Source organism: Amborella trichopoda, chromosome 13, assembly GCF_054954075.1.
Source record: "Amborella trichopoda isolate Santa Cruz 75 chromosome 13, AtrichopodaSantaCruz75HAP2 v2.0, whole genome shotgun sequence".
Taxonomy (NCBI): domain Eukaryota; kingdom Viridiplantae; phylum Streptophyta; class Magnoliopsida; order Amborellales; family Amborellaceae; genus Amborella; species Amborella trichopoda.
Genome location: NC_142348.1, coordinates 1,988,908 through 1,999,749, shown reverse-complemented (window position 1 = coordinate 1,999,749; position 10,842 = coordinate 1,988,908). Strand labels below are relative to the sequence as shown.

Below are 10,842 nucleotides of genomic sequence, written 5' to 3'. Positions count from 1 at the left end.
AGATATTTATTAAATTTTTTAATCAAGATTGGTTGATCCAATTAATATGGATTGGATATATTAAAGTATAAACTTTTTTTTATTTGATGACAATTTTAATTCAATAATTAAAGATGAGGTATATTAAAATTTAAACTTTCCTTATTTGATGAGAATAGATTTAGAAAAGAGATGATAAAGCTGTAGATTTAGGAAGAGAGTGAGGAAGTTTGGGTATAATGGATTTATTATTACTCAATTATGTAGTTGAAAAGTGGGATAGCTAGAAACATTGGCCTTCAAATGCAGCATGCTTGTTTCTCATCCCAATTTTGGTACTTGCTTATGCTGTTTTAGTACTTGAGTTATATTACATTGAAAAAGTCTATAAATCAAATTTTAAATCAAGTGGTTGTCAGAGTGTCATTGAATAGATTCAAAGTTTAAAAAATATTTTTCTAACTTTTGTGATATACCCCAAGCCATCCAATTCGGTATCTAGTACCTGATAACAATTATGATCTCCTTGTAACAAAAATAAATGGTCTCATAATATACAATCCCCATTATACTTGTTACTCTACAAACATACATGCGTTAATGTTATTGCTATAAAACCTAGCTCTAAGGTAAGGTAACAAATGGAGAAAGCCTTGCAATGCCCTCTCTCTCTCTCTTTATTGTTGATGCATTCTCTTTCTTACTTTTTTTTTTTTCATTTCTCACTCTCTCTCTTTTACTTGAACTTACTCCTCCTTGTGCTATCCACCACCACTTTGGCACGGTGCTCTCTGTTATTTTTCTATTTGTTTGGTAATGAAATAAAGAGATAAATTACAAGTGTATATATATGAAGAAAAAAAGATTTTAAGTTTTAAAAAATAGTATACTTTACAACACATTATTTGAACTATCTATTTTTAAGATTTTTAAATATTTATAAATTTGTCCGATCTATACATTTATGGAGCTTTCAATATCATAATTAGAGTTAGAAATAGATTTTGAGGCTATGGTATCATAACTGCATCTTCTAATGGTGTTGGAGGCGTGCTTACTTTTATTTATTTTTTATTTTTTATTTTTGGGGAGGGGGGTTAGGAATCGAACTTGAAATATAGTGTTGGTTGATGTCAATTGTTAACCAAGTCCAAGCCCGATTCCTTTAAGATTGGCGCCTTAAGGAGTTCTTTTAAATGAAAATTATGCCATTTCTTAATGAGAAAGAAAAAAAAACGTAAAGAAAGGCACCAGAAAATTACAATAAGGGCAAGTTATTTTTGTAGGTGTGCTTAATTTTTAAAATAACTATTTTCTTGGGGCTGTTGTAAGACTGTGGCTTTATATTATTTAGTCAAGAAATCTGTTTCCACCCCAAATTTGAAGTGTGATGGCCTACGAATTAGTTCCTTGGGTCTTGTGAATACTTGAAATAGATGGTCTAGAGAACATGTTATCACAAAATTTATTTTTGGAGTTTTATTTTTTGTTTATTTTTTACTTATTTGTTTAATTTGTTTATTTTTATTTTCCAAATTTGAGGTCAAAATGATCCATTTGATTTGCAGGTTTCCAATAGAATATCTTTCATGCAGATTTTATAAACTTGCAGGCGTACATGGGGCCAAAACTATGCATTACAAAACATCATTTCAGTACAACATTTCAAAACAATTGAATAAAAAAAAGACACAAAGTCAATACAACAATGCAAAACAAATGAAAAAACAAATCAATGCATATGAAGCTTTTCTCTGCTCTCTCTTCATTCGCCTCATTCCACCATTAAGTCCCATACATGCACAAGAATAGTGCACAAAACATATGAATGCCCCCCCTCCCTAGCACAATCAAATGACACATCAAATTTAGATCCACGGTCTCTTCTCCCTCTCTCTCTCTCTCTCTCTCTCTCTGTCTCTCTCCTACTCAAACACACACAAATATGAACACATATATATGCACATTGCTCATGTCATAAACACATGTTCATGCACATGCAAATGCAAAAGCAAAAGCTCTCTCACATTGCTCATGTTTATATTCACATGATCATGGACATACATATGCAAACTTCTCTCTCTCTCTCACACACACAAGCACAATCACACACACACATTTGTAATGTGTCAAGACGCATCATTCACATGCATATGCAAACTCTCTCTCTCTCTCTCTCTCTCTCTCTCTCTCTCTCTAGATATATATATATATATATATATAAAGTGAAGCACAACCTCATCAAATGATCACCAAATCTTGTGGTTCAGCCTGTTGGTCCACATCCATGGCACTTGTGGCCCAACCAACACTAGAACCACCACCCACCACCTCAACCCTCTTCCCATGCACCATGAAATAATCCCTAATCCTTTGAAGAGCAACATCCAAGGCCTCCTGGCTCATGTTCCCAAAGCAAACCCTAAACCACCCAGGCTCCTCACAGTGGAAAGAAGAGCCAGGGCTCACATTCAAGCCAACATCATTCAAAACCACCTCCCAAAGCCTCATCTCCCCCTCCCAACTCTCTCTCTCCAGCAAGTGCCTCAAATTCACAAAGCAAAAAAGGCCAGATCCCCCCTCCAAGCACTCAATCCCCATCTCTCTCAACCCCCCAACAAGCCTTTCATGCCTCTCTCTCAACCTTTTCTTGCTCATCACCATGTATCTCCTCATAAACTCCATGTCCAAAAGCATGCTTGTCAAAATTGCTTGAGTTTGAGAGGATATCAATGAGAAGCTAGACATCCTCCTTGAAGTAGTGAGAATTTCATCATTTTGTGAGCAAATTGCACCAACCCTAAAGCCTGGCACCCCAAGATCCTTAGAGAGGCTATAAACTATGTGAATGCTTTTAGGGTTTGTGTTTTTTGACTTTGGGATGATCTCAGATATGCTAACAAAAGGTGAGGAGGGGTTGAAGACTGTGCCTGAGTAGATTTCATCACAAATGAGATGGATGCTTTTTTGGCTCACAAAGTCTAGGATTTGGTGTATGGCGCTGGCCTTTAGGGTTTGGCCAAGTGGGTTTGATGGGTTGGTTATGAGGAGAGCCTTGACTCTTTTTCCTTGGAGTTGGGCGTCTTGATATGCTTGTTCCAAGGCTTGGAGGGTGATCTCAAAGCCTGTTTTGCTGGTGCAGTGGACTGGGATGATGTGTGCTCCTGTTCTCCACCTCAAATCTCTGTCAAACCTGTAAATCATACTTGCCTCATTAGTAAAGTTACTCATTTTAATTGTTCATAAAAAATAAAGAACCTGTGTCTTTACATGTAGGAGTGAAACTGGGCCAGGCTGGTCCATCAGGCCTTGGAGGCCCAGCCCAGGACAAGTCTCATAGGGCCCATCGAGCTGAGCTGGGCCTTGCTTTAAGGCATGTATGCTTGAAGGGCTGGGCCTGAGCCTTAGTATAAGGTCTGAAGAGGCCACAAGTATATAGGTTTTTGGTACAAAATAGCATAAATGGGCTGGCCCATCACAGGCAGGTCTTGGCCCCTTCATAGGGCCTGTTAGAGTCCGGCTGGGCCTTGAATCAAGGCCCTCTGGCTCCATGGGCCCGATCCGGATCATCTAGGCCTTAACGGACCTGCCCCACTTAATGGTGTATATGTGTGCGCTTAAGTTGCTTCTTATGTACTTATGAGTGGCAATGCATATTCGGATGTGTATGCGCTGTGTGTGTCACATATTTGATTATGCTTAATACGAGTTTTAGTGTCAGAAATGTGAATTCTAAAATGACCTTTCATTTGTGAAACGTCCATACACCATTTTTGTAAAGGGGGATGTGAGATTTTATGTAACATTGACGTACTTTTATTTTGATATTTCATCAAGAAAATTTATTAAAAAGGCGTTAGTTTCTAAATTGTCAAACACGAATGTGTTATCCTTGACATATATTGGCATATCCACATGAGCCAAAAACCATAGACACACGTGTCCATGTTAAATTTATTTAGGTAACCCCATCCATATGCATGGATTTATTCATACTCACATACATGCATGTATGTATATATGTATGCATGTATGTAATGCGTGACAAGTTTATTCAAGCACCTATACATATGCATGAATTTCTTCATGCATGTATGTATGTAAATTACCCTGGGTAATATGGGGTAGGGATGAGCAAGGCATCTCCCGGGTTGGCTATGCAAAATGTCAATATCTCATTTGCTGCTGTGGCTCCTGCTGTCAATACAATCTTGTCTGGATCAAACTTAACTCTCCCTCCTCTGATTTCTTCCATGAACCTTGCCAAAGCCTGTGATGAAAATTAGAAATTTTATCATTTCCGTTTTTTTTAGCATATTCATGGAAACAGAGAAAGAGGTTTAAATAAAAACCCACTTTTCTGAAAATGGATAGTCCATGGTAATCCTGGTGCAATGCCACTTCTTTGAAGTTGGGAATTTTATTTTTCATTGATAGCGCTTCTGGATGTTGGTCTATCCATTCCTCTAATAAATCAGAGCAGACCTAGAATGATATAGATCAATAAAATCAGATCATTAATAAATAGTAAAATTTAAACACTACAGAAAAGTAAGAGAAATATAAAAGAAGTTTTTCAAATATCAGCAATCTAGACAAAGAACTGGGCTGATTTTAATAGACGCACTAGGTTCTATCAGAGAACTGGACAATCCGGATCAATCAAATCGTGCGGTTCCTATCCATTTCAAAACTTATTATTTTTAAATTTTAAGCCTTTCAAGTTTAAAATTATGATTTAAACTTTTTGGGACCTGATTCCAACATTAAAGAATCGCTTGGATCCATTCCAGATCGACTATTCAGTTCAGTCCAGCTGGTGATCAATCGAACCTCCCAATCCGGGTTTTAAAACACTGATGGAAACCAATACCAAAAAAAAAAGCAGGGGTGGGGGGGGGGGGATAAATGGCCGAGTAAATTAAAATATCCTACTTGGTTTTCTGCAAGACCCATTTGAATAATGCCTGAAGGGTTGAGCATGGGGTCATATGGATTGCAATCATATGCTTTCCACCCTGCAAAATATGGAGAGTTTTCACCATGGGTTTCAGCCCTGGCCATCCTTGACAAATCCACCTTAGTGTTCACCATCTTTCTACTACAAATAGTAAAAAGTAGCAGAGTCAAAGAGAGAGGGACTCTTGGGGTAACTCAAGATTTTAAAACGCCTGGTTTTAATCTTAGGCCCACGACCAACATTCCTATATATAGAAATTTACATGGGTGGTTTTTGACTTAACCCACAGGAATTTTGACTTCTTATTGATTGAATGCACAGAAACATAGGGAGAATTGGTGAAATCTAGGGTTTGTACAGGCAGTCAACTCAATTATTCACCCACAGACTTGAATTTCTAAGGTTACTTTACCATTTTTGGCAAAGTTTTGACATTGGGTTTGTGAAAGACCAGGGTTTTTGGAGGGGAATGCATGGAACTGTGCTTTTGGAATATACCAATCATTGAATATGTCGCCCTTAGTCAACCTTAGATACTCTCTCAAGTTTTTCTTTACCCTTCTGACCTTGATGAATGATATATAAATATTATAAATTTAATCGATATAATATTAGTATGTTATGAAATGTGATATATAAAATATGGAAAAGTATACAATGATACTATTTATTTTTTATATGAAGTGGTCACGATTAATCCTAAGTATTGGATGTGAAATTAGATTGAGAAATTAGATGGCTGTATTTATTTTATTGACTAAGTTCAAACTTTAAAGAAATATTTTCGAACTTTGTGATACGTTCATGTTATCATATTTCACATCATATGGTTGTACATAATTATGACCACCTTGTATAAAATCTCGCAAAATATTTATGAGTTTCTATATGTTTTTGGGTTTTGTTTGCCAAAATGTTTGAGTGTGTTGGAGATTGGTGGTTTTGGGAATTGTTTAGAATAAGAAAGTTTTGAGAGAAGTTGTAGGACGCCGGTTTCTTATTGGTAATTCGACTTTCATTTTTGTAACTTCTATTGCGTATAGAGAGAGAGAGGAGTGTGCCAAAGTGCCATCCATAATGGAGATGAGATAGAGAGAGAGAGAGAGCACGGGTCGAAACGGGTTGGGTCCACCAGACTCTAAACCCACCTAAAAATAAAAAATATATATTTAAATATTGTTTTAAATGTATATAAGCATTATTTAAAAGGAAAAATTCATATAAAGTTGCAACTTTAAAATGTAGAATCATAGATGCCTTTCAAAAATTTATTGGAAATGTTGTTTTAATGTTGAAAAACCCTCTAATCGATCATCTCGATATCGAGATGTATGGATATGAAAAAAAAAAAATTTGAGTCCCAAAAATAGTGCATCTTACAACACATTATCTAGACCGCCTATTTTCAAGATTTTCATATATTTATAGATCTACTTGATTTTAACCATTTTTAGAATTTAAAATTTTATAATTATATATAAAAATATATTTTAAGATATCCTAAGAGTTTTTTACAACAAAGTTACATGTTATGATAAAATTTTGAGGTGTGTCTTAATTAGATTGTTTAAGGTTGTGACCTTATAGAAACCACACACTTATTTAAAGGGTGTGGTTTTTATAAGGTTGCAACCTTAAACAATCCAATTAAAGCGCACCTCCAAATTTTATCATAATATGTAATTTTAAGGTAAAAACTTCTTGGGATTATCTCAAAATCTATTTTCATATCTAATTATAAAATTTTAAACTCTAAAAATGATTAAAATCAAGTAGATTTATAAACTTATGAAAATCTTGAAAATGGACGGTCTAGATATTGTGTTGCAAGATATACTATTTTTGGCTCAAATTTTAATTTTTTTTCATATTCATATGTATTGATGTCGAGATGATCAATTAGAAGGTTTTTCAATATTAAAAAACATTTTGAAGTGCATCTTTAATTCTACATTTTAAGGTTGCAACCTTATATAAACTTGGGAAAATGACCTCTATCCCCTTCCCGAAATTTGCGTCCCTATTAGCTCCTTGAATTCACCAAAATCTCTTTTAAAACTCTAGTCCTGTTAGCCCCCCAATTATATTTTTCTTTGTTTTTTACAAATTTGATTATTTTGCTTTACAAAATGTCAAACCCATTCATTAATAAACTCCATTCCCTTTCTTTTCGGCAAAACAAAATGTTAATCAACTCCCTTCTCTTTCTTTTGGGCTGTCCAAAATCAATCTTACCTTTGTGGACCCTACTCTACAAATTTAGGCTTGAAAGAAATGGTTTTTTCTTTAATATTATGACCTATTTTACAAATTGCATCAATATCTTTTGAACTTGAAAAACGATTAATCAAGATTTTTATTACAAGTATCAAAGGATTATTATTTATTTATTATTAAAACAATATAATATTGTTGTTGTTATCATCATCATCAATATATTTGATATATCAAGTCATAAAAAAAAATTATAGATGACAAATGTATGAGTTTGGCATTTAGTAAAATAAAAAGATCAAATTTGTAGAAAAAACAAACAAAAACATAATTAAGGGGCTAACGGTCCCAAAATTTTAAACTTGAGGGGATGCAAGGGATTGTGGTGAACTCAATAGTCTAACACGGATGGCAATTTTGGGGAGGGAGGTAGAGGTCATTTTCCCTATAAATTTTTTTTTTTTTTAAATATAATAATTAAAATATGTAGTTATGTTTATTTAAATGTTAATTAAATTATATTAAAATATTATATCTTAATTAAAACACATAGTTATGTTTATTTAAATCTTAATTAAATTATATTAACATATTATATATTAAATATTATTTAAATAATAACACTATTCGGGTGTCCACATGGACCCAGACCCGAATAGTGTTCGGATCCAATATTTTGTCCCGAACCTGAATCCGACCCGTCAAGTCGAATTTTTTAACCCATACCCAAGTCGGGTCTGGGTCTATTGCCACCCCTACGTAGAGTGCACTGCCCCAAAGGGGCATGGCATCCACATTGAAGATACCAAGTTGCATTTCTTGTGTTGATCATAGCGCAGTTCCGCTACTTGATATACATCTATTGCAACTTTAAGCCTTTATAATTGTTTATTTGTACCAAGGTTATAATCACTTTTAGTCTATTAATTGGATAGTTTAGGGTGATAGAAAATGGATGCCATAAGATCGTTCACTTGTACAGTTGTACCGAGGCCACACTCACTTTTAGTCGATTAACCGGATAGTTTAGAATGTGTTATAAAGTATAGGAGAATGTGTGCAATGGATGACTCACATCTAGTGGTAAATATTATTGTGATGTCATTGTACCAAAATAGATAGGGGCATGTATGCTATGCACTCTTGGGATTATAGTTTATTTCTACTCCCTCGGTCATAAGACCTACTTCTGATAAACTTTTTCAATATGAAAATTTGGAGACCACATAAGAATTATTAGATCATTATTCTCAAAAAAACAGAAGTTTTGAAATTTGAGTTTTTTTTAGTGAACTCGCCATCTTAAAATTGGATCGTTTCTATTCAATTTTGAGACATTATTTTTTTAGAGTAAAGTACAAATAGGAATTCTTTTTTATTGAGGTTGATCTAAGGGTTGAAGAGATTACATCCTCAAAATTTGGGGTCCTAAAATTGGCTAGAAGTGTGATTTTACCTTAGTAAAGTAAATGAATATTCTACTCTTGTGAGCGTAGCAAATATTCTTGTTATATATATATATATATATATATATATATCGAGAGAGAGGAACTTTCAATTGCACTACCTAAGGGTGGTCTCTCATCCTCAAAATAAGCGAAATCAAACATAAGAGCTTATTTGTATAGCATGATCACGCAGGAGAATATTATACAATAACTCCCTAAGACAAAAGATCTATTTGAGAGAATTTTTTTATCCAAAATTTTGGGATCCATCTAAAATCATGAAATTTTTATTTTAAACAAAAAAAAAATAGTGTTTGAGTTCTTGAGCACCTCAATCTTCCCCTCCAAAAATTGGACGGCCTTGATCCATTTTAGGATATTATTTTTTTAAGGTACATAGAGAGTGATACTTAATATATTTTTTTCCTTTATGTTAGGGGTTAAGTTCCAGAGGTTGTTGGGGTCCAAAAAATATCCTGAGTCTAAATTTTACCCGAGGGAACAAATACACATTGTGCTCCCAAGGAGGCATCAAATCTAGGAAAATATCAATGAGAGAGTTATACCCATTCCAGCCACCATAGATGACATCTAGAAGCTGGGGTGATGTGCTTTATCCTATGGTAAACTCATTGTGAGCCATAAAGGAATATATAAGCCACAATTGCCCATTTGCATCCATGGTGAGCCATTTTCTCGTTCATGTCCAAAATTATTAAGAACTATAGCTTTATCCTCTAATTTTGGTACCTTGTTTTTAAGAGAGAATTTAAGTTTAAGGTTATTTGAAATGTGAGGAAAAATATGTATCTTCAAATATTTTCATAATCACCTCTTAATTGTTAGATGTGAAATTGAGTTGCTAAATGTGTCATTGATGTTGAAGTCCAAGAATATTTTCTCCAACATTGTACAGGAAATGTTTGGGGAAATAACATACACAATCCATCCAATTTTACATCCGGTGGTCAAGGGTGTTTGTGAGGTTTGTATACGATAAACAATACTCTCATTGTATATAATCCCAGGAAACGCATGATTTATTACTTTTGGCATCTCGACTAAAGTCACACAGGATCAACCGTGTGAAAAACTTAGGTTGGGGGTCCTAATGCCTCAATATAATGTACCACCCTCCATTCCAACCTTTAACATATCATAAAAATAAAAATAAAAATAAAAAATAAAAAACCTTCATTAAAGAAGTTATGTATATTCCATTATACTGTTGTATTCATGATAATTTCTCATTTCATGAAGATATTCCATTATACTGTTGTATTCATGATATTTGGTCATCTCAACCTCATGAAATGATGACATGAAAATTAAATGGCTTGTTATATTATTAGTACTTTAGCATGGGGATATTTTAAGAAATTGAACATATTCTTGTGCTTGTCTGATTGTTGTGATTCTACAAAAATTTTCAAAATCCTTCTCTTTAATATGTTCATTCCAGATGAAAGGAATGATTAGCAAAACCTGTATTCTAAATTTCTTGGGTCATTGGAGGAGGACACAGCATGGAAGAGAACGTAAAACTGTGAGTCTTTCCATTTAAGTGTAGAAACTAAATCATGTATGAATTCTTTAATTGAAATCATGATTGAACCATTGAATAGTTTCTTTTGTAACTTAGATATATAGTTTTGTTTTTTTTTTTTTACATTTTCTGGTTTTACTTTAAACTTCTTTCTTTGTTAGATTTTTATTGTGAAATATTCTTCATCAGTATTTTGTTTTCTTCCTTTTTCATTTTAACGTCTTAAATGTAGTCATGCATGAGATGAAATTTCTATGTAGCATGAAGCTCCATTCAATATGTTTTAAAAAATTATTATTCTTAGTAGGATGATATTTTGTTCAAATTCAAGATGCATGGACAAAATTCTTATTCAAATATATTTTTTAAAGGCAATGATTTCATGTAGTAGTAATATGATGCAACAACTTTAAAAAACCATTTTATGGCCATTTGTTTGATCCAAATTTGAAATGTACATTCTTTTCATTCTAATGAACAATCACAAAAAAAAAATAAATTGAAAACACAACCTAGAAAGTATTTTTTTAGCCCAATTAACATAGGCCGTTCATTTTGGTGAGATGCTTAGATCTAGGTCTTAGAAGGATTTTTTCATTTCCAATTTTTTTGGATGGCTTTATTATCATTAGATGAGCAATGTTAAAAGAGGAAAAAATGATTTTGAATTTATAAAGACTAAGATCGTGAAATTC

General features: G+C 33.6%; 1 protein-coding gene across 1 annotated transcript; it reads right to left on the bottom strand.

Annotated features, from left to right (window-relative positions):
- Positions 1-2,220: 2,220 nt before the first annotated feature.
- Positions 2,221-10,484, bottom strand: LOC18428280 (1-aminocyclopropane-1-carboxylate synthase 7). The gene is made up of 5 exons (XM_006837316.2): positions 10,461-10,484; positions 4,915-5,064; positions 4,336-4,464; positions 4,089-4,249; positions 2,221-3,172 (listed from the first exon to the last, which is right to left on the bottom strand). Exons 1-5 carry the CDS (start codon positions 10,482-10,484, stop codon positions 2,221-2,223), a joined length of 1,416 nt encoding a protein of 471 aa, XP_006837379.2.
- Positions 10,485-10,842: the final 358 nt, after the last annotated feature.

Coding starts and splice junctions, on each gene's coding strand:
- LOC18428280 (XM_006837316.2), bottom strand. CDS start 10,484: ATGCATCTTGAATTTGAACAAAAT. Junction 5,065..10,460: donor ATCTTGAATTTGAACAAAAT/ATCATCCTACTA, acceptor AAGATGGTGAAC/ACTAAGGTGGATTTGTCAAG. Junction 3,173..4,088: donor CCTACCCCATATTACCCAGG/GTAATTTACATA, acceptor TATGATTTACAG/GTTTGACAGAGATTTGAGGT.